Here is a 27,678-nt window from a genome sequence, read left to right on the forward strand (position 1 = left end):
AGGAATTGACTGTGGGGAAACGGTAATCTTATGTTCAACACTAAATCTGGAATATATACAGGGTCCAATTTCAGATCAACCTCAAAAGATGAGAGTTGAGTTCTTTCACAAAGAGTCACAGACCACTGAAACACATTTGAGACAACCAGAAAAAAAAACTTGGCTAGTAAAAGATAAATAAAAAATAAACATAATTCATTCACTTATAGCTGGTCTGATTAACTATTAGTTATAACAGTTCACTTTTAAATAAACTATTATCATAAGTTAACCATCTGGAAGGAATATCTGATCCTGAAGACACAGAAAAAAAGACACTCCTTCAATAGACAGATTTGAGTGCAATTTGAAATTACAAAAAAAAGTTTCATAAAGGATTTTGGACAAATACAAATAAATTATGATTTCTTCAGGCCTTTTCTGAAAACCATTAACCAATCTCAGACCACTTTTTTCTAATTTCACAGGAAAAACAAATATGTCTTAACGTAGAGTGAGTGTAGTTTCAGATAATATCATGTCACTATTCTAGCAAGCAGATGGACCATTGAACCTGCTGGCCAAAGTTACATTAACACTCCATTTTCATTATAGTTCCTATAGAAGAAAATAAAGCTTCTGCAAGAAGATAAAAGCTGCATTTTAAAATATATTAATTTGGCTTCTATTTTCATTCACAGAAGATAAAACTTCAATAAGGATGTATGCACTAGGGATATTACATTTTAGAACAGGCCGTACAATTTACCATAATAGCCACGAGAGGGTACACTTGTGCCGTTTTCCTATGCGATGGTCCAAAACACAATATTCTGAAATGCCCTGTGTGCCCATCAAGGCCTGTTTTTAATGTGATGCCTGCTCAGTTTATTACACCAGACATTCTGTTTATTGCACCAGATTCAGCAAAATCTCACACAAAACAATAATGGAAGACCATAAGAGACTATGGATCCAGTGTTCCCCGCAGGCAACAAAAGGATCAAAGCAAAGGGCCCACTGTCATCCCCAACCCAGAAAATGATGTGTCTTAGATAAAGGTATCTACTTTTAAAATGAAGAGGAAAGAGAGTCTTCTCACTGCCAGATCATGTTTGTTTTTGAGAGGTCCAGGGAGAGGTGCACTGGGTTCCAGAGATTGTAATTCTGGAACAACCTACTCTAGTCTTCATTCTCCTGCCTCTGAAACGTCTGTTTAAGCTGGCGTGTGTGAATCAGAGATCCCGCCAGGAGCTGCCCCTTTAGGTCAGCGTGTAAGTCTAAGCCTCCTACGTCCCGCAGAAGATCCAGGTCAGCGCCTCCTCCGCCCTCAGGGTCCACAGATCTGCGTCTCCTCTTAAGGTCCAGTCCTCCATCCTCTCTGCTCCTCTTTTCCTCTTTCTTCTCCTCTTCTGGTGGAACTATATTCTCCTTAAAGTCCCTGCCTCCTTTTTGCTTGAGTATTGGGAGGACTTCTTCTGCTTTGGGGGCATCACCGTCCTTCTTTGCTTCAATGACCTGCTGTGGTTTGTCTAGTTGTTCTTTCTGCTCGAGTATCCTTTTCTCTTTCTCTGCACGCTCCATGATATCTTTATTAGTCTTCTCTCGTTCCAGTTTCAAACTCCTGTCCTCAAGACTTCCCTTCACCTGTCGTGCATCGATGACCTGCTGCATCTGGTCTAGCTGCTCCTTCTGCTCCAACAATCTTTTCTCCTTCTCGTCATTCTCCATGATCTCTTTATCCATCCTCTCTCTTTCGAGTTTCATCCTCTCCGCTTCAAGCCTTTCCTTCTCTAGCTGTTCCTTTTGCTGCCGCACACGTTCTAGCTCCTGCTCACGTGCCAGTTCCTCTTTTCTTTCTCGTTCCTTCCGCTCCTTCTCGACACGGGCCTGCACCTCTTTCTCAATCCTTTCCTTCTCCAGCTTTTCTTTCTCTATTCTCTCCTTCTCTGCCTCCAGTTGGGCCAATTTCTGCCTCACTCTCTCCTCCTCTTCTGCAAGAGCATCAGGATTGATTTTGGCCGGTTCTGGATCTCGAGGACGCAGAGGAACCCCCCGGGCACCGACTTCTGGAGTAAGTGCTCCATTTTGCCCTACTTGGTTGTTTAGCTCCAGCGCCTCCTTCTTGGGAACTTTAACACCTCCATCTTGCTCTTGCTCCGCTTCAAGGGCATTGTTGGGAAGACCAACTACGACTTGAGCCTCCTTTGCTTCAGGTTCTTCAGACTCTCCCCGAGGCTGCTTGAATTGGTCTGGAGCGGCAGCGCCAACTTTAGGCTTCACTGCCCCTTCCATCCCTTCAAACTCCTTCTGCACAATGTTCCCCAACTCACCTACACCCTCTCCTAAAAAACACATGAAGTGTTTCATTACTGCACTGCATGCAAGATCATGTCAGCAGGAAGCACAACACTGGTAACACTAGAGGTTAACTGACTCATTCTCTTTTTATTGCTCAGCAGTGGCAGAAAAACTTTCACTTTCAGACAAGATCGCTGACTTTCAGACTCACCTGCTGCTGGCTTTGGCTCATCTTCTCCTTCCTTTACTTGATGGATCTCCTCATTCACATCTGAGTGTTTTTCTTCAAGGTGCACATGTCTTTTCTGCTGTTCGACTGCCTTTGGTTCTTCTTCTCCCTCCTTAATTTGGTGGATCTCCTTGTGTTGCTCCTCAATCACAGCCAGGAGTTTTTCCTGTTGGTCCAGAAGCCTTTTCTGCTGTTCCTGCTGCTCCTTAATAACCTGCAGCAGCACAGCGTGGTCCAACTGACCCTCTGAGATCAGCCGAGCAAAAAGGTAAAAGTTAGAATGAATGCATTTTAGGCTTGCTTATAAAAGTGTAATTAACTGTGGTCAGACATTCTTGTCAATCTGACTGTTTATCAAATTAAGGAGCATAATTTAAAATGATCAAAAAATAGATCATGTTTTCCATTTTCTGAAGAAAATGTTAGAGGTGTCCGTTCATACAACCATTATGCTGTATTTGCCTTGATAGCCACTATTTGTTAAGCTATGTTATGCAAGTTTCCAGAGTAAGGCATTGCTACACATCTACTAGGAGATTGCAATGTTATTCTGTGCAATCTGTAGTGCACTGCTCAGTTTCTAGTTTGTAGGGCATGTAGTTCCTAGTCAAATATGGAACACTAACAACATCAGTATGGAATTCTACCAAAGAAATCACTTTTATAAACAATAAAAGAGACAGACTAGGGATCCCAATTAATACTAGATGGGTGTTCAGTTATCAGTTATCCAGAGTTAGTACAGTACAAACATCTGCAAGCTACACAAATGGTCAATGTATCAACACAGGTAAAAGACCATTGTTATTAACAGCTATACGGGTTGAAGCGTGAGAGGATGACTGTTAAAAATTACACCAAAGAAGACAGACTAAGACACATCTCGTACCTGCAACAATCTTTTTAATCACTGTAGGAGGCAGGAGTCCGTGGCACAACAGAATGGCAGGGGAAGATAAGAAATCGAGAAACAAAAGAGAAAAAGACAGCAGAAAGAGGGCACAGTGCCTTAATAAAAAACAAGCCATGTGAAAGAGACAGAGATTTAAGATTTGGTGCATCTTTGCAGTGTAGCAATGCAACGCGACATTTCAGAGGTTGGCCAGTTTGCTGAGAGAAAGTAAAACAAGCATTTGGAAAAGTAAAATGGCAAGTTATACATTGCAAAAAAGTGGGGAAAAAAGTGTATTATTACAAAACAGATCTGGTCTTGATGCTAACTGTTAAATAGTATATTCTTCTATTCATGATAAAAAAAATATATAATAAAAGTTATGACAAGACACTGGTTCATAAAGCTACTGTCTAGTGGGCAACTTATAAACTATGTTTTTCCAATGACTATATTTTCAAAGTGTTAATATTGTATTGCATTGCTTGATTGCCAGTGTTGTTATGGTTAACTAAAACTTTTCAAAATAATTTTCAGCTACCGAAAAAAGCTGAAATAAATTAAAATATGAATATTACTTTAAAAACGCTAAATGAAAATTAGGAATGTTGCCTTGTCAATTAACTAAATTTTAAGAGGAAATAAAACTGTAACAAAAATAAAGCTAAATAGAAACTAAAATCAAAATGAAAAGTATAAAAGTAAAGCCAGTTCAAAGCCATCCAGCTAGGAGTGATGAAGTAGAACAGAACCAGGCAAAGAGAAGCAAAGATCGCACCTGTGAGCTCAGACATCTGACTGAATGACTGAACAGAAAATGTTATATTTCAAACCACATTTCCTAGAGATTCTGGACAATGTTCTGATGGACGAAGCACTCACCTTCCATCTTGTCCCCATCTCCATCCTTTTCTGCCCCTACATCCTTCTTTTCCTTGTGCTCCTGCACCAGAAACTTCTCCTTCGCTGCAGGAAGCAGTCAGTGAATGAACAAATCATTACAGAGTGGAAAAGGTCATATGCTTGGACCTTATGATGTGCCATGTCATATCAACAGAATATGAATAAAAACAGAAGGTCAAAGACGTTGTCTACAAGCCACTTAGAGTTTATCAGTCATGTACGCTAAAGAGAAACTAGATGTTTACATTTTCTGAAGATCTGAGTGGTTGCCAGAGAGTTCACTCACATTTCTCACCCTGGGGTTCAGGGGCTTTGTCCAGCTCCTCTGTCTTCTTCTCTCGGGGCGCTTCATTCACATTTTGCCGTTCTTTCAATTCAGGCAGGTTGTCTGGTTCTTTATGGACCACCACGGGTTCCACCTTCTTCAGATCCTCTGGATTTTTCACCTTGTCCAATACTTCATTAACTGCATGCTGGTCCTGATGGACATCCCTTTTCACCGCATCTTTTTCTTTTGATCCCTCCTCTTTAACAGCTTCCACCTCTTGTGCTTGCCCCGCCCCCTGCTCAGCAAGAAGCTCCTCCTCCTCTCTGGCAGGTAGTTTCTTTTCTTCCTCCACAACTATAGGTTGTTTCTTTTCATCCTCCAGTTCCTCCTGGTTTTTGTTCTCATCTATCTGAACTCTGTCATGAGGGATGGGTGGCTCATGGCGATGGGCTTCCCCTTCTGGGACCGCAACACCTGATAAAAAAAAAAAAAAAAGCCAGATCACTGTAACTGCTCACAGGTTCTCATATGTCACAAAACCATCAAAATTACACAGCTAAATTAATGCATTACCTGCTTCAGGGCGGTCCAGCTGAACCTTTTCCTTCTTATCCTTTCGCTCAGCCACTTCCCCAGGTACTTTAATTTGAGGGGGCTCTGCTGGTGCCTTCTCTACTGGCTTTTCAACCACAATTGGTGGCCTATCTGGCTTCTCTCCTGGATCAGGTTCCAGTCTATTCTCGTGCACTGCAAACACACAGATCATTAGACGTGTCACAATGTACAAAGAAATTACGCCAAGTTTCTGTGCGGGGTGAAAGACATGTCAAATTTATCCCACACCCATGGCTCTCAGGCTTCATGTGGCTCTTTAATGGCAGTCTGAAAAATTTCATTTTTTTTTGTCCTGGAATAGGTTTTTGCCTGAGGCCTGTCAGATAGACTTTGCAGTGTAACTCAAGTCACTTTGATGAGGACCCTACTTTGGGTACAGACAAACCAGAATCAAGCTAAATTATGTTAACAACACTGCATGGGTCTTCAGTGTAAGCCGTGTAAAGATAAGAGTTAGAGTCAACAAGAAGCAGCATACACAAGCTATTTTAGCTTTATAAGCTGACATTTTTTAAATAAACAAGAAAAAGCAGAACTTGATTTTAACCATCAGAATTGAATCAAGTTTTTGCTATACAGTCCAAATCGTCAACTTCAAATAAATAAATCTTAAATAAATAAGTCTTAAAATGAAACTTTTTTTAAGATAAGAAATACAAATTCAGTCAATTGTGTCCAAACCTTTGACAGCATATACGATCATTCAAAAAGCTTGATGTCAGTAAGATTAATTTAAAAAAAATTAAGAATTTTATTATGCAAGGATATATTATATTAATCAAAAGTGACAGTAAAGCCTTTTATAATATAACAAAAGACTTATATTTAAACAAATACTGTTCCTATTTATCAAAGAATACTGAAAACAATGTATCACCCTTTCCACAAAATATTAAGCATCACAATTTTTTTCAACATAAATATTAATAAGAAATGTTTCTTGTGAATCAAATCAGCATCTTGAAGTAAATTTGCAAATATGCAATTACAGGAATAAATCTAATTTTAAAATATATTAAAATAGGAAAGTTGATGAGAAAAGGAGACTTCTTTCAAAAACATTACAACATCTTCTTGACCCTAAATTTCTGAATGCTACTGTATATGACAGGTGGTTAGAGTTGACAAATTAGAGGGTTTGGTGACATCATTCGAAAAGTAAAGCTGTTTCAGAGATAGAAAAAAAAGTTAATACTTTTCAATAAACTACAACAAAGTAAAAAAAATCATTTAGGATAAAATTTCAAAATAAGACCAGGAGCGTGTATTCAAAAACAAATGGGCTCCATTTTTATTCATGCATTTTCAGAGGGCTTTTATAAAATAAGAGTCTCAAACGAATGAACTAGGTCTCCTGAACCAGCTACGGTTATACAATATTCATTTCAATCAAAGCCATATGCACATGACTTTTCTGCTGCAGTAGTCTTGAAAAAAATCCTACTGAGAGTGTCAAACAAACACCTGTAGAGGGCAGCAGAATACGAAAGACCAACAAGACAAGAGCTGAACCATAGAGGAGATTTCTAATAAGGGTCCGAGATAAATGCTCAGTGCTTTCCATATAACCTTGCCACTCGTCCTGTGCAAAACAGCCTTTGAATATTTACAATGTCCACACCTTCCTTTAACCTGAGCCTGTAGTGTACTTCCATAACAGATAATCTACTGCACGACAGCATTTATGCATACGCAGAGTTACTCACTGCAAATGAGAAAGGACAGCAGTTTTGATAAACATTATCTATGGGAGCTGAAAAGAAAGAAAGAAAGAAAGAGTGTACAGTACTGGGGGTGGGGTGCACTTTCCTACAATCCTGAAAAGCAAAGCATGCATGTGCATACAGCTGTAAACGCACACCTCAACATGCTCGCGGGCCCCATGTTCCACTCTCCCGCTCACTGAGCCCTGTGTTTTCACACAGCTGCCCTCTCCAGCACGCCGTAAACAGGAAACAGGTGTGGAAGTGGGTGTCCGCTCAGTGATAAATGCCAGTGTCAGTCAGCAGGAGGGAGGGAGAGGGAGAGGAAGGAGGAGTGGCAGAACAGAAAAGGAGAGGTAATGGTGGATGAAGTTGTTGGGACGCTCCTGGTATCTGCTTTTTTATGAGCCTCTGTCCTGTACTGGCCAGTGTTGGAGGAAACACTGTTGTACCTGCCCTCTCCCAGATTTGGACGCCCTCCCATCTCCCTCCCATCTCCCTCCCCTGACCGGAGCCATAACGGGAAATCGCCACCGGCCGTTTCACTGCTGCTCTGGGACAGCGAGCGCTCAGGTTTGAAGGGCATCATTCAGGTCACTGATTCAAAGAGAGGCCTGTTTCTGGAGCTCATCATTTGCGCTCCTTCACTGTTCTTTTTATTTTTCTCATTATAACTTGTCCTTTCAGAACTTCATTTTCTATTTTGTGTCATCTGTCAATTGGTAATTTTTTCTTAAATCAATAAAGCATAGATGTACCTGGTCCTTTAGGCAACTCATGGGCGACAAGGATAGGAGGCTTGTCCTCAGTTTTTACAGGAACATCCGGAGGAGGATTTAATTTCTGTGGCTCGTTGGAGGAAATGGACAGCGTTGTGAAGGTACTGATTAGCAGGATGCCGAGACCGACCCACAGAACCAGCTTTAAAAAAAAAAAGAAAGAGATGAAGAGAGAAATTAAAAGAGAAAAGAAAGTTCTGTTAAATATTACATACATAAACAGATAATTTAACCTTTTTATATTAATAAGACCATGTTTATCCGATTAAATGACATCAAAATAAATTCCATTTACATTTATCTGACGCTTTTATCCAAAGTGACTTACAATTGCTATATATGTCAGAGGTCGCACGCCTCTGGAGCAACTAGGGGTTAAATGTCTTGCTCAGGGACACATTGGTGTCTTATAGTGGATTCGAACCTGGGTCTCTCATACCAAAGGTATGCGTCTTATCCACTGTGCCAACACCACCCACAAATTACATCTTTTAAAAATTATTGATCATGCCCTTTAAAAAACATTTTACTTTGAAAACTCGAATGTGTGTGCTATTTCAAAATGACAATGAAAATAAAAAAAACTATATTTAAGAGGTAAATAGAAAATATTTTCCCTTTAAAATATCTTGCTAATTACTATTGACCCTAAAAACTAGAGAAATTTCGATTCATGGGGTCAGCGATGTCCATTTTGAATCCAATTTCAATTTGTTACATGCATACATTTGATTCTATTTGACTGTGATAAACAATAAAGAAAAGAAAAAACTGTACAAAAACAAAATATCCTAAAACTACAAGAAAAACCTTAGAAAAGATTAAACTGGTAAATGAAATGAAAGTAATAAAAATGCTAATAAATATTTTTTAAATGCATTAACAAATAATAAAAAAAAGTAAAAACATTTTCTCTAACAGAAAATGGGGAAGGATGTATTCATAGTGTGATATAAGTGTGCGCTCTCAAAACTGTCCCAGTGTTATGCTACTCTTGCAGTTGACTTTCATCTTTTTTTTGAAAAACAAATCTGTGATTTGATTCAAATCAATAAATGATAGAATCAATCCCTCCCTTCCCTAATGGAACTGTTTAAATTCCAATAGAATCAGAGCACATTTAATTTTAGTGGTTTAAATTCAATATACAAATCTGGCAAGGGGGTCGCTGGCATCCAATCTACAATAATGTCCTACAGTCACATTAATGGTGCCCCAAACGCTGATGAAATCTATTAAATCAGGTCCCTCCCAGTTCCACAGTGCTGATCTGTGGGTATTTTGTGTGCAGCGGTGGACCTGGACATGTCAGGCTGCTTGGCATGAGACAAGGAAGAGTGGCAGCATCTGCTCATGCCAACAAAAACATCTGCTGCGCTCGTTATGACAAGAAGCTCTTTTGGAATGGTCCTTGCCCCAATATCAGGACTGCCACCCATTTGGGTGGACTCCAGTGTTTGGGAAGTAACCCTGTGGGCAGAGACTCATGGGCATGGAAGTATGGCATGGTTGGCACTAAAGAACAATGAACATCAGTTTGTTGGCTGCTCGCAAACCACACAATATAAAAGAGGTGAAGACGACATCAGCATTGTGGTTACACATCATCTAAGATGAGACCTTGGATGCTTTCACTCTATTGTGAAAGAGTAAAGGCATCTGTAATTTGGGCAAGAGACAGAGGGGGCTCAGCCCGAGGCACAGTGCCAGCACACACACTGTGGGAATGACTCCACACAGCAAGTCAGTGCACTCGCAGGATATCAAAATTAATGACAAACTCCATTACAAAGAGAGAGGAGCAGCTGCCTTTTCTCCCTGACACACAATTCCAGTGCATTCTTCTTCTTTCAGATCACATCAGATATCAAACAGACAAAATTGATGCACTCTCTTTAGATTGTTTGCTTTTTTTGCTTTTATGAGTTACACTTCCATTCAAAACTTTGGAATCAGTTTTTTGTTAACCATGGCTGCATTTATTTGAAAAAAGGCAAAAATGAATATTGTGAAATATTATCACAATTTAACAACAACTGTTTTACATATTGTAGATATATGTCAGATGAGTAAACCATTTGACTGTGGGATGTGCTGTACCTGTGCAGTCCAGGCGTTCTTCATGATCTTCTTGTAGATGAGAGCTGGGCAGATGAAGCAGATCAGACTGCCCATGGTGGCTCCAGTCAAACCCAGGATGGTCTCCACTATGGCACACGCACACAAACAAACATTTGTTTATAGAACGTTCTTTAACCATAGATTTTTACAAAAAAAAAAAAAAATGAACTACATGAAATTAAGGTCTTGAGGCTGTTGATTAGGGTTTGCTAGGGCATTGCTAAATGACTGAAGTGGTATCCTGGTCTCTAAATATGATGAATAAAACATTTGAGATAATATTATTTACATGTCAAAGTTTACTGATTTCAAATGTACTTGACTCAACAAACCCTAATGTCATTTGGAGCAATTGTTACCATGAGACTCACCTTAACATACATCACTAATTACGCATCTAAAAAAAAAAAATCATAGTATTTAACCAAAAGATCCAGTAGTTTTTATTTGTTAATAACAATTTTTTTTTTCAAAATGTTTCAGATTTTTTTTTACATGTTTTTGAAAAAAGTATTTTATGCTCACCTAGACAGTATTTATTTAATCAAACATACAGTAAAACTGTAATCACTTCAGATTTTTACCATTAAAAATATCTGTTTTCTATTTAATACATTTTAAAATTTCATCTGCAGAACTCATTTTGATATTCTGATTTGGTGCTCAAGAAACATTTTCTTTTGAACCCAAGCCTGAACTAACTTCACAACATGAACAGGTAATATTATCTGATTTGTTTTTACTAATATATAGACTTAATGCCCTTGACACTCACTATTTTATAAACCAATATTAACCAAAATAAAACCGCAACTAAGTGTACAAATTTATTCCAACCTGCACTATATTCAGACCCAGCATGAGGAGGCAGTTTAAACCGGAAAAAATGGCCCAGGCAATCTACACCATCTCATCTCCTGAATCACCACATCCATCCTCCATCAGTCTTTCTACCCAGACCGCTCCATCACACGCTCCCCCCTCATCCTTCTATCTGCCTCCTACCATCCTTCCTTCACGCTGCCCTTGTGTTGCAAGGCTGGGCAGTGGGCCCAGGGGGTGTTTTTCATCCTGAGAGCAGCCATATTGTTTTAGTCAAATTTATGCCCTGCAGTGTCTGCTTCCCTATGGTTAGATTTGTGGCCGTGAGGACACACCGGTGGCCAGCAGAGCCGTCATGGAGGACAGAGCTACGCCTTTCCCCCATTCAATCGTCTCTGGGAGTCTCACCTTCCCTTCTCTATTAGTCTAATTGGGCCCGCTGAGCCAAATGGAGCCCAAGCCAGCGACAGCCAATCTCCATGAAGAATGAATAAAACATGGCCCACCCCACCATCGCCTAAAAAAACACATCTTTATCAACCTGTTCCGCTGATAATGAATGGATGGTATATAGAGGGCGGATAAGGAGTGATTGACGGAGAAATATTTTAAAAGGGGAGATGAAGTGGGGTGTGACGTCATGGGGGTATTAGGAAGAGTAAAACTAAGGCGCACACAAACAGACTTACCATTAGGAATGAGGATGCCGCCCAACATGGTGCCAAAAACAATGCAAAGAGTGATGCTCTTGAAGCGAAGAGGAGGCATATATCCACCTGCGGCGAAGGTGCCATCCTTTTGCTGAAAAAGAGAGACAAACAGAGCACTTTCACAAACCTGTTACTAGATTCCAGGCACACATGTAGTTCTCCAAGTCTCTATTATGGCTGAACAAGTGAAATACATGTAAGGATATTAGGTTTGGCATGCAAGCTTCATAAACCCCCCTCCGCTCTGTTGTCAAAATGCCAAATTTAACGACAGCGTTAAACCCTTCAGCCAACCGCAAATCCAGCCATGATTTGAGCTGATTCAGCATGGCAGCGGTGGTGAGACAGCGAGACAAAGTCTTGGATAGTTTATGGAGGAGATCTGGACCTGTTCTCATCAATCCAGCCCCTTTTATTTCCTCCTGAATCTCTCCGTGCTCTAGCAGCCTGCTGTCCGTGGAGGCTGGATCACTGGGGTGTGAGAGGTGGAAGGAGACTTTGGACCTCAAGGGATTCATACGGAGGGACAGAGCAGGCAAATGCAAGCTCACTGAGACCAGACTTGGGGTCTGACATCAGCCCTGTGTAAAGCCCTGTTAGGCTCAATGAAGTCTTTATTGAGTCCATTAAATTTGGAAAAATACTTCTGCAGCTGTTTATGTGCATCATGAAGGAGGAGACACCCGAGTTTGTCCAGACAATGTCCAGATGCTGGCAAGTAAATTATTTTAAAAATAGGCCAAAAATGTTGCTATGAAAATTTTATTTGCTATTTAAAAAGGGGTATTAATTTGGTGGACAAAATGGGATGTTATGTACAACCAGTTCCAACTAGTCACAATACACAACACAGAGACTTCAGACAGTCCTATTCTACTTTAAAATAGGCCAATCCAACACAACACTATTCAGGTTTTCAAAAGTAAATGGTAAATGCAATAAAAACAGAAGTGCCGGGGTTAGAAAAGCAGCCATCATACTGAAGTCCAGGAACCCAAAGGGAGCCAACAACGAGGGTTAGAGTACAATTATGGAGATAAATCATGTAGGAAAAAAATAAAATTGTATATATATCTAAAATAGTGTTATAAGAATATGGTGTTCCTGTAGCTCAAGTGGTAGAGCATTGTGATATCAAGCGCACAGTGGGGGGTTCGATTCCCCAGGAACACATGATAGGTAAAAATTGATAGCCTGAATGCACTGTAAGTCGCTTTGGATAAAAGCGTGTGCTAAATGCATAAATAAAGAAATAAAGAAATAAAGAAAAAGAAAGAAAGAAAGAAAGTAAGTAAGTAAGTAAGTAAGTAAGTAAGTAAGTAAGTAAGTAAGTAAGTAAGTAAGTAAGTAAGTAAGTAAGTAAGTATGTATGTATGTATGTATGTATGTATGTATATATATATATATATATATATATATATATATATATATATATACACGTTACTGTCTATATATTTTAGGAAGGGGATCAGTCGCAAGGGAAACATTATATTTAGGGGTCCATGGCACAGAGAATTTGAAATCCTCTGTCTTTGTAAAACTGTTACCTGCTGCTCGAATAGCATGGTGTTGATAGCCTGTCTGCAGGGCAAGATCATCATAGGAAAGCCCACAGCCACAGACATCATGAAGCCCACACGAATCATTTCTGTTACCAGGTTAGATGGAAAGTTCATCAGTACGTTCCCGGCAATGTTATCTGTGAAGCTCACATAACCGAAGAACCCCACCTGGAGAAACATAGTACAAAGTACGAGTAAGCGTTTGAGTCTTTGAGTCTTATGAAGGACAAATCTGCATATCACTCAAGACAAAATGAAACAGCATAACTTTTATAATGTGATTCATTTGCTAAATCCTAAATAGTAGATAATGTAAGGCAAGACTTGATTTTATCCATTGAATAATAAAAAGTTATTACAGTATTGCTTCATTCTTTCCTGAGCACAAACAGTGTTTTAAGAAGTTTTTATGTTCAACTAAAAATCATCAAAACATATTTTGCATTTCGGCACATTCCTTGTTTAAATACATTCACTGCAGTTTTTCAATTCAAAAAGTTGGATCACAACTCATTTCTAAAGTAATGTTTGTTTGGGTGCAAACAAAGTAAAAAAAAAAAAAAGAAACTGTTGCATTGATTTTCCACTTCAGTATGTGTTACGTCTGAGCAAACATACAATTTCACGCAAGGTCACTTGATCCTGTTTGAAATGATAAGGACTAATACTTCTTATGGCATTGTACAGAAGCATTCCAACAGAGATCCATGTCTCTTTCCTTGTCTCTTTGATGACCTCACAACACCTCCTGACTGTGCAATGATATTGTTTTTATGTGATGAAAAATAGCAAGCTGCTTTTCAAAGGTCTTTAAAGCCTGTCAGCCCCCCGAAGGCCCTCTCTACAGAGAAACAAAGCAGTGCCTTCCCTCTCCGACCTTGCTGGCCTTGATCTATCCGCAGAGGAAAAGGTTCCCTTCAGTAGCAACACCAGGCAGATGTCCTTGAGCCTGCCACAAAACTCCCTCTCTATTCTATTCTGCAAACCCTCCCCTGATTCAATTCAGCTTTTGTTCAAAGAGAAAAAAAGCAAAAAGATGATGAAATATAAAAGTAGAATACAAAGAACACTGCGGAAAAAAAATCACGAGCAATATTATCTCTCAAGGTAACGTTTACACTCCCGCTTTCAGAGAAGAGCACGGGGACCAGAAACATTCTGACGATGTCTTAAAACACATTCCACACAAAGTGGCCCTGAAAAGATTTATGAAGGAATAAAAGAGACACAGCATTTGATGTTGATGGAGCGTGCCAGTGCACGTGGGTCACAGAAGAACGTGCCAGTCAGTCTAACCCCATCGTCTGAGCTCACTCTGTTCCTTCGAAAGGGAATCGGGTGGATCAGTGTGCGCCCACCACCCACAACAGGGGAAGGGCGATCATCTGTGGAGCCGGATATGGATCTAAGAGGAAGAACGTGAGCAGACAGCAGCTCCGCTATCCTTGAATCCTCATTTCTTTACTGTGTCTGAGCCACATGCTCTCAGGAGCTAATAAGGATAGAGCAGCTACAAGTGTTAGAAGTTTAACAGGTTCTATAAATTTAACGTTGTCGAATTTAAAATTCTATTTAAAAAAAAAAACTATTATGCTCACAAAGGCTGCATTTATTTGACTATAAATACAGTAAACCAGTTATGCATTAGTATCAATGAAGTATTATTACAAATGTATTTTAATATGTTATTTAATCCTGTGATGACACCAGTCTTTACAGTCACATCATCCTTAGGCAAATCATTCTAACAGGTTGATTTGCTCCTCACGAATAATTATTATTACTGTTATCAATGTTAAAAAAACAAAACAAAACAGCATAATATTTTGTGTAAATCGTTACACATTTTTTCAGTGTTCTTTGATAAAAGTTTAAAAGAGCAACATTTTCTTTAAAATACTAATCTTTTGTAATATTATAAATGTCACTGTTGATCAATGTAATACATCCTTGCTGAATAAAGGCATTAATTTCTTTAAAAATAATAATAATAATAATAATAATCAGACGGACCCCAAACATTTTAACGGTAATGTATCCTAATTAAGACCATTTCATCTTCATATGACATGACTATCCGTCAATGGTATTTCTATAATATTTTCAATACAATAATTATGAAAGATCACGTCTCATTTTTCAGCAAATGAAAAAGCAGCAGATAAGAGGTGGTCGGATTGCACTGGCCAGATTTTAAGCTTTTAGATCACACTTGTGACTAAAGCATTGGCTAATTAACCAGTCACTCCAGTTAAAAGAAATGTTCAAACAGAAAAATCAATGGCATGGTTATTGTTTTGGCCTCAAACAAGCTGCTGATTATCAGTTAGCAGTTGATGAATGGTCTCACACACTTACTGTGATGTAGAAGGTTGTGACCACGTTGAGCGAGGAGGTGAATATTGTGCTCATTCTCTTCACCGAGGGCTCATCCAGGCTGTCGTAAGTGGGCAATACTTGTCTATGGAAGAAAAAGCTTTTTATATACATCATGCTCAAGATGCATACATTAGAGTCATAAATAACAATGTAAAACTATGACACACTGTCGATTACTACAGCTATAAATGTAGTGTTCTGTTATATTTGTGCAGCTTGCATTTGTAAGTAAGCTTCAAAAGTTTGTTATTTGAGATGTAAATAAGTCTAAATCATTGTTTAACAGAGGGGCTACGGTTCTAGGTGAAAGAACATTTGGTTGTATTGGGTGAATGTTTCATTTTGTAAACAGTTCATTTCTTGTGTCCTTGTGTAGATCATGTGAATGTTACAGAGTCTAACCATTTTACCATGGACTGATCCAATATGTTAGATATGCAGGTAAACATGATTTTTCTGTTTTATAACAAATTAAATGACAACACATTATAATCGACAGCATTTCACAGATAAAAGTCTACAGATTTGCATTGAACCCAAACATTCCTTTAAAGTATCACAATACTAAAGGAGACATTATTATATCAGATGCACAATTTGTGCAATGTCAGATTTATAGTAATGTTATGACAAAATATAACAAATATAACATTATGTGAATTCACATAAATGCTTATTTATGGGTTAACTCAAACTGACCAGTCACAGTATAATCATTATTTAGCATAAAGACAAACTGAACTGTGCGTTTGAGCTCTAGAGACACAAACATGCAAGAGAGCAAGAGAAGCAGGAATTTAATATAGAAAGGCCATCACTCATTTCAGACACACAAAAGACAAAATGGAGGGAGGGCGGGAAGGAAAGAGAGTCGAATTGGATGAAACGAGCACTGATAAAGGGTTCAGTATCACGGAGAAACAAAAAACAGCTACAAAAAGAGCAGGGAAAAGATCTCTGTCTGTCATCAGGACAACCAATAAAACCAGACGCCAGCAAAACATTAAATGGGGAATTTACAACAGCTATATATTAGCGACAAGTGCTAGTCAGACTTTAGCATGTTATAAAATTTCCTGGCAGTATGGGCTTTTGTTCGGGCTCTCTTGCTCTCAGCCCACTCACAGCTCTTGTAGACACAGTCGGAGCCCATTCCTGCTTTTATTAAGATATACAGTACCACGTTCTGGGCTTTTTAAGCCAACGCCTGATCTCACACCAAAGACCAGTCTGTCTCATAGCTGGAACTCACTCGCAATAAAAACCAGAGCAGTGGGAGAGAGAGAGAGAGGGAGAGAGAGAGAGAGAGAGAGACGCCTATGTTGACTTCTACATTTTATGTGTATTTATTTTTTCATTTTTCACTTATTAAAACACAGCAACACAGCACACTTTTGATATTCCTCAAGCATTCATTTTCCATTCAAACTCAGTTGGAGGTTTGAAAATCTCCCACTGACTACCATTAAAAGTTCAGGGTCAGTAAAAAAGTTTAAGAGATGAATGAATACTTTTATTCAGCATTTATAACGTTACAAAATATTTAAAAGCCATTTTTTTTTATTTTCTATTCATCAGAGGAAAAACATGATCATGGTTTCTAAGAATATGTAGTGGTACAACTGTTTTCAACAATGATAATAATAAGAAATGTTTCTTGAGCACCAAATCAGCATATTAAAATGATTTCTGAAGGATCATTTTACACACAAAACTGGAACAACGGCTTCTGAAAATTCAGCTTTTCCATCAAATTAATAAACTATATTTAAAATATAATAAATCAGACAATCAATTACTTTAAAATGTTTTCCTGTATTTTGAGCAAATATTTTTTTTACAAATAAGACTTTTGAACGGTAGTTGATAGAATGTTTGCTATTTATTTATTTAGCTATTTATTCAGCCAAAAATATCTATGATCTGAAATGTGGCTTTATGTAGGATTCAGCTAAAAAAAAAACATGCTCATTTTCTTTCTAAAAGGAAACACTTATTTGCGACACCATTTGCCACCCATTGGTTGAGTCCCTTACACAATTAACAAAAAAAAAAAATCATGTGTTGAGGCGCCATTTACCCAGAACTAAAGTCTAAAATCTGATTTTACTTTGCTTGCAAGCCTTGCTATTTCTCTCAAAACCTACAAATCTGCTTTTAGAATTTCCTTCTGTTTAAGTGTTAGTCTTTCAAGTGCTTCCAAAAGCTTTTTGACTATACCTTTCATCTTTTTTGAGAAATCCGCATCTGAGAGAGAGAGAGAAATAAGAGGAGGCGGATGAAAGTCACACAGCCAATCAAAAGCTTTTACAGCCATGTCATGGATGCAAAACAGAATTCAGACATTCAATTATAATTGCACAGAATTCAGTGTCATAAGACTGAAAGAAAGTACCACAGAAAAGCCATTCCTGATGAATGGAGAGAAAAGACCCCAAAAACCCATTCCTGATGAAATTACAGTCTGTGTGGGTGTGTGTGGGTGTGGAGGGGGAAGATCAGTGATGCTACAGTCCCACCGCACTTTCTCTACACCTCTACCAAGTGTTGACACAATAATTATTTTGTAATACTGCTAAAATGATCCCATCATAACACCTTAAGCTGTGAACCTGTGCCTTGATGCTGTGTAAGCTGACATGACAATTTTACGATAGGAATAACACCATTATGGTGTTTACACACTACAGTGGAATTTACACATTAAGCGGGAGCTGCATAAGGGTGCCAGTGGACCCAGAATGCTGCTCTTTAATGAACAGTATATGTTCTCTTAGTCAAAAGAGCAAGCAGGTCAACTTTTCTCTAAAGATTCAATTTGGCATTGGATTGAGCTCGTACTAAATGTACTAAAGTAATAAATGTAAATGGATGGGTAAACGTAGGCGTTGACAGGAACTGTTTGTGGTCGGATCAGAGGTCATGTCGCGCCGTCTCTCTCTTCTAATGATCGGGTGTAAGTGGCATTGTATGTCAATGCCGGCCAAGAAGTCAGAGCCAAATATCACTCATCACCCTTCAGAGAAAGAGAGTGTGGATGTGTGAGTGTGTGTGTGTGTGTGTGTGTGAAGGGGGAGTTACAGTAAGCTTCAAGAGCCGCATTACTTCATCCACACCAGGATCCAACACTGACACCTCCTCCACCCCAACACCCTCACTCTCAAACGCACACATCTGTGCTGGCATCTGTACACTCCAGACACCTCAATTCTATTCACGTCCAAACACATTAATATCCAGACAGACACAAACACAAGCACCATATTAAGGATAATAGAAGGAATCTTCTATGTATATTTATCTCAGAGAATTGTATGGAATTGTTATTAATTGTATGTAAAGGTTACTGTTTTTGACACAAATATTTTATGAACATTTATAATAATTACAAATCTTCATTAAATCAGCATATTAAAATGACTAAAGGACCATGTGAAACAGGAAGACGGGTTGTGGCTGCTGAAAATTTAGCTTTGTTGTCACATGAATAAATGACAAAAAATACGAACAGAAATGAAAATATTTAAAACAGAAAACAGCTTTTTTTAATTCTGGTTTGTAACAATATTTTACACTGTTTTCATTGTATTAATTTATCAAATAAATGTACACACATTCACATACAAATATACACACACACACACACACACAGTGAAACCAAAAATTATTCAGACACCAGATTAAATTTTGTATATTTTTTTTACTAGTGGGTGCCGAACACTATAGTTCATAAATTTAAATGAGGACAGCAAAATAAGGTGAACTGTGACATATTATATGCAAAACTTCTTCATACGGTAAGTGTTTTAATGTGACCTTTTTACACCACAGACAGAACAAAATTAAGCATTGCTTGTTAACTGGTTGACATAAATTTTTATTATCTAAAATTAACAGCTGAATAATTCTTGGTTGATTGTAATCCATTACATACCTTTCTATCAAAGTGAATTAACATATTATTTTAACATAATATTTTATTTCCATTTTCTAAACTATAGCAAATAAACTGACATAATGTGAGAAATGTTGAAGGTGTCTGAATAAATGTTGGTTTGACTGTGTGTGTGTATGTATGTATGTATATATATATATATATATATATATATATATATATATATATATATATATATATATATATATATGTATACATATATATATATATATACATATATATATATATATATATATATATATATATATATATATATATATATATATATATATATATATATATATATATATATATATTTATGCTGAATATACCTGGATATATTTAGTTTAATGGTTTACAAAAACATGAATTTGAAAGATAATATTAGACATGTAAACTAAGTAAAACTATGATAACCATATGTGTATTGTATAGATTTTATGTAATATGATGTGGATATAGTAAAACTACAGTGGAAATAATTTGCACAATGAGAAATTAAACTTAAAAAAAGAGAAAAGAACTAGGAGTGGAGATCAATAGGTTGGTGAATGCTGTTAATGGTGTGAAAGATAAGAAACCAAAAGAATTGAGTCAGTGACACTCCATGCCCAAATTTAAGATTGCATAACCAGGTAAACACTGAGATTACCAACCCCTTGCATGGTTAGTATATTTGAGCTAGCAAAAAGGAAAGAAAGGAAACATAAAATTAGGTTAAGATGGAGAAAAAGAATGTGAATTCTTATCAAAGTGGATAAACACTGGACAAATGTCTGCCAGCAGTATCTAAGACCTGTAACAACTTTGAGCTCAACAGTGGTCTGTGGTACTCCCACAACATATCAGAGTTTCAACATAATACAAATAAAGACCGTGTCAGTGCACCGTGGCTGAATTCATCAGGTTAAGATCCGGTCACGGTGAGCTCTTTATGGATGAACTGTGATAAGCTGCGAAAACTCATCATTCCTTGTTTATGAATCATTAATGCTTGTATGAGAATGCACTAATATTTCAACTGTATGCAGATCTGACAAGCTGCCAACTGACAAAATAAATCAAGACGACCTTGTGGGTCAGTCTATTATTGCTAAGCAAACCCAAGCTATTCAAACACGTTAAAGAGGCAGAGAGGCCTTTCATGGTTGGGAATAATTCACTCATAAAAGAAACCCATTTTGTCATTATTCACTCACCTGTCATTCCAAACCTGTAGGACTTTTGACATGGCAAGTTTTCAATATGTACATACGCAAGAGATTTTAAAGCTATGACAGAAGACAAACAGTGAATAAAAACTTAAACGGCTGTCTTTTCCTACATAAAAGAAAGAATGTCATACAGGTTTAGAATGACATGACTGTGATTAAATGATCACAGATTTAACTATGCTTTAAGGAACAGAGTAAATGTTAAGATCAGGATAAAAATTGTATATGCAGAAGGCATAAGTTAGAGATTCCATGCAGGTTAGTGCCACATTCAGTTGAATAAAGAATATATTTATGACATAAGCTAAGCACCTTCAGAATATATATATCACTTTACCAACAAGGGTCCATTTTCTCAGGGCAAACACACTTATATTAAATGCATTGGCTCTTGAATTCAGGGAATGTTATGATGTCCTTTTGCACCATGAAAATGGAGCCCTATATTAAACCTAACTGGCCTTATTCAGGCAACAGAAAGGAGGAGAGAGGCGGTGCAAGGATTGTGGAGTACTTACGACTGACAGGCAAATGCCATGCCACAGATAGGGATGCAGCGAAAGACGCCGTCCCACCGATCGTAAATGACCTTGTTCAGCCACTGGCCAGTGAGGAGGCCGTGTTTGAAGGAGGAGAGCACCATCTGTGGTGGAGGGGAAAGCAGGAGGGTTACAGATCATCCCATAAAGACAGGATGGAGGGAGGGAGGAAGAGGACGACGAGAGGGGCAGTAATGATGCTGTGATAAGACCCTTAGACTGACAATGAAGAGTGCATGGAGATCCTGTAATCTTTTTAAAGGGATAGTTCATCCTAAAAATTAAATTCTGTCATCTTTTACTCATCTTCATGTCATTCCTTAAAGTGCATGACTTAATTTTGGCATGGGACACATTATGGACACCCTTTTCAAATGCTCAGAAAAAAAGACAAAGATATCGAAGTATAATAAAAGTGGCCCATACTATCTATTTGAATATATTTTGAAATGTAATTTACTCCTGTGATGCAAAGCTGAATTTTCAGCAGCCATTCACTTCAGCCTCACGAGATCCTTTAAAAATAATTCTAATATGCTGATTTGGTTCTCAAGTCGGCTCCTTAATATTGTGTAAATTGTAATTTTTTCTGTATAATCTAATGAATAGAACGTTTATAAAAAGCACTTTAAATAATTTGATTATTACAGTCATTTTTGACCCATTTAATGCGTTCTTGCTGAATAAAAGTATTAATTAAAAACCTTGCTGACCCCAAACATTTGATTGATACTTTATATGATATACGATAAAAAATACTGAGAGTTAATTACTGCCTTTTTTGAAAGCCATATGGGTTTAAACCAACATTTTAAATTATGATAGAATTTTCATTTTTGGGTGAACTACTCCTTCAAGGGAATAAAGAAAGGGGAAAAAATAGTCAACTAATGTAGGAAAAACAAATCATACTGATCAGCTTCCACACTTAATTTTACATTGCCAGTTCATCTCTACAGGACAGCAAAAGGTTCCTGTTGCATGCCAAAAAATCTTGATGGGTAAAATCTGATTACTTGCACAAAACATTTGCGGTAGCTTGCCCCTTTACCTTCAAAATCATCAAAATCAAGAGCCCCAGCCCGTGTAACCATCAGAATCACCACCAATCCCAACCCTACCAGATCAGCTTACTCAGTGGTAGGGTTTAACTCCGGCGGAAGTATATCAGAGGACGCTGGATATTACCAAAGAGTCGAGACAACTCTGATGACACACAAGACATATCAATTCTGCCACCGTACCACTAACCTCTCACACACACACACACACACACACACACACAAAAACCTTGGACCAGATGGCACCGACAAACAGAGCTTTGGATTGAATGAAGGTGGACAGAGGAGGAAGGGGATTTTGGGTAATGTAGTTGAATCCATGGCAGTGGAATGGTCCGTTCTCTGGGGCGGATTACTTACGGGTGGCAGCAGAAGGTGGTGGCGATAATTGGCAGACACTGTATGACACCCTTGTAGCGCCACAGATGTACTTGCTCCACCCAGGAGCCACTGATTATTCCGTAACGCAGAGAGGACAACACTATCTATAGGCCGCCAAGTCAGAGCATCAGATGGTCGGTCGGAAGTCAGCATCAGGAATGGGGGTGGGGCAGCGGTTCAGATGGGGGCAAAGGGAAAACATAATTAGATGGTAAAATGCTAAACTAAGAAATGGGTTGGGAAAAAACGGCCGCATACAGCTATATAGATTATACAGCTGCATAGGTTGTGCAAGCAATACAACAACCTAAAAACATTAATGTTAATTACTCTGGAACTATTATAAGATATTCAGTCCAGAAATCTGGATTACACATAGAAATAATTATATTCTATTCTTTACAATTTTACTACGAATTATGTTATCGGCATAATAGTTTCAGTTTGAAATCTTCAAAAGTTTGTATACGAACAGATTGTGTTCTCTAGATTTGAGAATGTTCCAGAGACTCTTTTGCTGCAATGGAACACTTGACTGTCTGTATGATAATTAACATAGAAATAGGGCCGAACCTAAAATATGTTTTTAGGGGTGCTCCGATCACGATCGGCCGATCGTTATGCTTATTCTCTAATCAGTGGTAAATTCCATCAGGTGCGTGATTTCACATAGAGCAGATGTTACTACACAGAGCCATTGAAAACTGAGAAGCTGCGCAAACCACGTTCATTTTCAGCGTTTATTTGCGCATCTTCTCAGTTAACAACGGCTCTGTGTAGTAACAGCTGCTCTATGTGAAATCACGCACCTGATGGAATTTACCACTGATTAGAGAACCGGCTTTACTGACGAGATGCGCATAACGATCGGCCGATCGTGATCAGAGCACCCCTAGTTTTCATTTATTTGTTTATGCTTTCAAAATCCTAAAAAAAATAAAAAATAATAAGATTTTCAATATGATCTGAGCATTTTAAACCCATTCTACAAAAAAAAAAAAAAAAAAAAAGTGAGTCTTCAATTTAAGTACAAACTTGATTTAAGAGCTCTGCATACGACAGTAACTCAGTATAAGGTTTCAGAATGTTTTGTAACATGCTCTTTTCTTTTAAGCCATTACAGATTTGGAGCAGGAAATATTGAAAATCTGCTGCCATGGTGATGCATATTCACACTGTATTCACCAAAAAAAAAAAAAAAAACACAGGCAATTTCCAGATTACATTCTTCAAAAGCGACCGAAAATTGGCAAATTTCTTTCTTTTTTTTTTATACTACAAATGAATTCCACACATACTTAATACACAGCATCATTGAAGAGACTTGAAATGAAAGTGAAAAACATGACCTTAAAGCAACCATGATGAACAACTGCAATCTAAATTGTTTGAAAGTCATGTTGAAGTGCACTCTAATGTTTTATAAAACATTTTCATATCATTTAATATACTCAACGTGCTAAAAGATAAAAGTATTTTCTCATACAAGTGACATATAGTGAGTATATGTTTGTCTACACATATATTCCTACACCTGAATGAAGGTGTGCTGATGGAATCTGTGGAAAGGGGAACGGCTCACCGTGAACATGAAGAGTGTGTAGAAGATAAGCGCCATGGCTGAAAACGACTGGATTGATGACATCATGTTCCTTTGCAAGCTGAGCGGCAGCACAATGAACAGCGACACAGCGATCAGTAACACGATACGGAAGCTACGCGTCACCTGAAGAAGCAAAAAGAAAAGCAGTTATTGCCCAATTCAGGGCAACAAAGCTGTGTATATTTATATACACAACAGCAACAAAACACATAGCTTTATGAAAATGTCACTCATTTAATCTACAGTAAAAATTGGCAAACTGTTTATTTATTCAGCACATTTTGTATTTATTTATCCATCAGCATTTCATCTAAGATGCCTAAAGTTTAAAATGTTTTTCTACAGAAATCATGTAAAATAATCAGAAACGTTTTTGTGATAATACAAAATCTTAATACATCTTGCATAAGATGCTGCATGTAACACAATGAAAATATAGATATGTGGCCAGGCCAGTAAGAAACATTTACAGCCAGTAAAACTTCTGAAATCACCTTTCACTGGCAAGTGTGATAAAAAAAAATAATTTTCACACAGAAACTGTGATCTCATCTACACTAAAGTCATAAAAAGTCTATGAAGTGTTTTTTTATGGTTACATGACACACAGCTCAGCACTTTTTTTTAAGATAACGGTCTTTGATTTTATCATTTCAGGAGGTTAATGAACAAGGGCAATGATCAGCTCTGGGAACTGCTTATCATTAATTGATTTGGAAGAAATGTGTTGGGAGTAACAACAGGTATTAACATAATTTTAGTCATGTGACAACATCAAATCTTATTTCTTACCTCCAGCCCAAGCAGCTGAGCAAAGAAGTTGGAACCCAGATCTGCGATGACCACATAGAAAGCAATGCATGTCCCCAACATGAGGCCAATCATGCTGAAAACAGAGAAAGAATATAAGTAGATAATACAAGCAAAAAGCGCTTATTGAATTCATGAGGTTAAGTCATCTTACCTTAATTCCACAAGTGCCTTGCCTGGTTTTCCATAAGCATGAAAAGCTGGGAAGGGAGAGAGAAAGGGTTGTAAATCTTCCTCTTGATTAGATTTTTTTTTTTAAACACTCATATCACAAATACAACTTTTAGTCTGCATTACCTGTGAGTTATAGGTTATTGGCTTTTCTGTTTTATTTTGCTTTCTCGTAATTAAAAAAATACAGATGTTGCAATCTGGTCACCTAATTTAATTAACAAAATAATTAAATATTCCACTGAAATCCACACTGAGGATGCTTTAAATATTATCATAACAATGGAAATTGATGAAACCTCTGAGTGTGTCTGTTGCTTTCAGTCACTCTCACCTAGTCCAGCGTAAGTCCTGCGTTTTGTGTTACTGGCCGAGTGGACTAGAAACATGCAGGACTGGTGGGTCATCCACGAACAGAAGAACAACAACAATGTGCCCAACACAATTCCACACTGCAAAAAGAATGAAAAAATATTCAAAATCAATCCAAAATGTCCTTTATGTTTAAATTCCAGGCCCAGTAAAAGTGACATGCTTTAACTGATTATTGTATAGAAAGGACAAACTACAATAGCAGCTTATCAATTTCTGATTCACTTATTGTTCACTCAGTAAACAGATTATTAACCAGAAAAGTTGTGTATAAAAAACTAATTTCAACATTTGTAATCCTCCTGTAAACAAAACACAGCACATGTTCCCATAAGCTCTAACCATATGTTTACCTGTTTGAAGCAGAAGGGCATCGTCAAGACACTCACACCCACAATGCTGTTCACAACGTTCATGATCAGACCCCAGTTTGACGCAGTCATTTTGGCTCTCAGACAGCTGAGATCTCTAATGTCCAAACGGGTGTGTGTGGCCTAAGGTTTAATTGAGATAAGTGGCTTGATGCAGCTCTCCTTCAATTGGCCGCTATGACACCCTGTGGAGACGCAGAAGAAAACGAATACACCAGCATCATATTCAACTCTACTGAATCAGAGATTGTTTAAATGTACTCGTTTGCTAGTGTGAAACTTTATGTATGAGAAGAAATATATAGCTTCATACAAAATGGCAATGTATAAACAAATTTTAAATAATTAAATAGCTTATTTATTAATTTTCTATGCATTGAAACATGCAAACAGCTTATGGAAAACGGTAAGCAATATACTTTGAAGAATATAAAATATATATAATAAAAACTATTTACTCTAGTAAACTCTATACCAAACAGATTAGGAAATAAACAAAAGATGCTAGATTTAGATTGATACAGGGCTAGAAGATTTCCTTTCATGCTTAAAGAAAGCAGATCACTACAGAAAAACATCTGGAACAAATTGAACACGTTTATCTATTGTTGGCTTACGTAAATGTTCAACTAACATGATCCCCTTAAAACATTAAAAACGACATATCCATAATTGCTATGCTGACTGCAAACATTCGGTGCAGTTGTCAAATGTGTTTTAGGTTTTCTTGCCATATGGCAACAGTTGTGTTGTCAGGAGCACTTTTGAGTACTTCTACACAACTCACAGAACAAATTGATAGGTAGTGTGTGGGAAGATGTTTTTGAGGGGCTCAGTTTAAAATAAAAACAGAAATGGCAGCATGTGTTTGCATGCAAAGAAAATATGCCATGCTTTTATTCTTCAAAAACTCTTGAAAGCAAACATGTAATTTATCAGAATAATATTAATGTGCATGTGACAACATATATGAATATACAATATATAATCCAGAAATATTTATTATTGTATAAGGTTTTAGCATGCTATTCGATACAACAATGAATATTTCTCGAAAGTAAACATTGTCTGTCTATAAAGCTTCTCATATCAAGACTGAGGAGGTTATAAAAAAAGTTTGTTTACATACCACGTCAACACTTTTTCCCATCAGTCATTAATTTGTGACATCGGTTCATGACTGTTTTAAAACGATTATAAATAAACTTCCTGTTATATTTGTGCTGTCTGTATTAAATTACAGGAGATAAAATTCAACAAGTATTTAGAAAGAAATTTCCCGAATTATGCGAAAATGTCCTTGTTTCCCCAGTCTGTAACCAGGAAGTATGCGCTGCGCTACTAGTGTGGCGTTATTAAAGACACTAGTGCGCCCTGCTGCCTCCAGTGGCCAGGAGAGGAACTGCACGCTGCCTATAGCCTTTCACTGTTAGTCAGGTTAATTTTCGTTTGCCAAATATAGCTCAAATTGCACTTTGACAGTTTGTTCGCTTTGTTTTCAAAGTAACTAACACTGCAATATCTTCTTAGTCCCGCGATGCTTTACTTTGACACACGGTGTCCAATTTATGCATGCTGAGATCATATCAATGGCTCGGTCTGTCAACTGCACGTACACAGGCGAAACACAGAGTTGTTTCATTTGGACAGAGATTTGAGCAGGAAAGGGAAGCAGGAACAAGGGATGTTGATCTGCAACAGGAGCCCTGCGGAATCCGGGTAACAGAGGCTCCTGTTCTGTTACTGGTGTGTTTGGAGGAGAGGTTGGGACCAGCGTGCCCCAGTCAGGCATGTGCTCTCATGGGAAGGGATTTTAGTGTGTTGTTTTAGGGGGGCTGGTTTTAGGTAGGAGACAGGAAAAGTCTGGCTATTGTGTACCATTGGCCTTCGAACCTAAATGACAAGTCAGCCCATTGGCCGGAGGGTCTTGTCACTCCACACCTAATCCCTGAAGATTGG

The 27,678-nt window shown here is 37.8% G+C and overlaps 1 protein-coding gene across 4 annotated transcripts in view; it reads right to left on the bottom strand.

Annotated features, from left to right (window-relative positions):
* The window catches only part of slc38a10 (solute carrier family 38 member 10), a 27,544-nt gene extending 486 nt beyond the window's left edge, over nucleotides 1-27,058 (bottom strand). Inside the window, exons 1-18 of one of the 4 annotated variants that reach the window (XM_026276683.1) lie at nucleotides 26,849-27,058; nucleotides 25,702-25,904; nucleotides 25,311-25,428; nucleotides 24,960-25,005; nucleotides 24,788-24,881; nucleotides 23,975-24,118; nucleotides 20,930-21,054; nucleotides 15,243-15,345; nucleotides 12,870-13,052; nucleotides 11,302-11,413; nucleotides 9,770-9,876; nucleotides 7,649-7,811; nucleotides 5,146-5,319; nucleotides 4,591-5,046; nucleotides 4,284-4,367; nucleotides 3,399-3,419; nucleotides 2,492-2,755; nucleotides 1-2,324 (exon numbers count right to left, since the gene is read on the bottom strand). The exon at nucleotides 1-2,324 is cut by the window's left edge and continues 486 nt beyond it. In XM_026276683.1, coding sequence (XP_026132468.1) covers nucleotides 1,162-2,324; nucleotides 2,492-2,755; nucleotides 3,399-3,419; nucleotides 4,284-4,367; nucleotides 4,591-5,046; nucleotides 5,146-5,319; nucleotides 7,649-7,811; nucleotides 9,770-9,876; nucleotides 11,302-11,413; nucleotides 12,870-13,052; nucleotides 15,243-15,345; nucleotides 20,930-21,054; nucleotides 23,975-24,118; nucleotides 24,788-24,881; nucleotides 24,960-25,005; nucleotides 25,311-25,428; nucleotides 25,702-25,791 — 3,447 coding nt within the window. In that variant the 5' untranslated portion in view covers nucleotides 25,792-25,904; nucleotides 26,849-27,058 and the 3' untranslated portion in view covers nucleotides 1-1,161. Of the gene's footprint in view, nucleotides 2,325-2,491; nucleotides 2,756-3,398; nucleotides 3,420-4,283; nucleotides 4,368-4,590; nucleotides 5,047-5,145; nucleotides 5,320-7,648; nucleotides 7,812-9,769; nucleotides 9,877-11,301; nucleotides 11,414-12,869; nucleotides 13,053-15,242; nucleotides 15,346-20,929; nucleotides 21,055-22,371; nucleotides 23,026-23,974; nucleotides 24,119-24,787; nucleotides 24,882-24,959; nucleotides 25,006-25,310; nucleotides 25,429-25,701; nucleotides 25,905-26,848 lie in introns of those variants that run through there. The other 3 variants (XM_026276682.1, XM_026276684.1, XM_026276686.1) reach the window with 3 other exon arrangements.
* Nucleotides 27,059-27,678: the final 620 nt, after the last annotated feature.

Source organism: Carassius auratus, chromosome 12, assembly GCF_003368295.1.
Source record: "Carassius auratus strain Wakin chromosome 12, ASM336829v1, whole genome shotgun sequence".
NCBI lineage: Eukaryota > Metazoa > Chordata > Actinopteri > Cypriniformes > Cyprinidae > Carassius > Carassius auratus.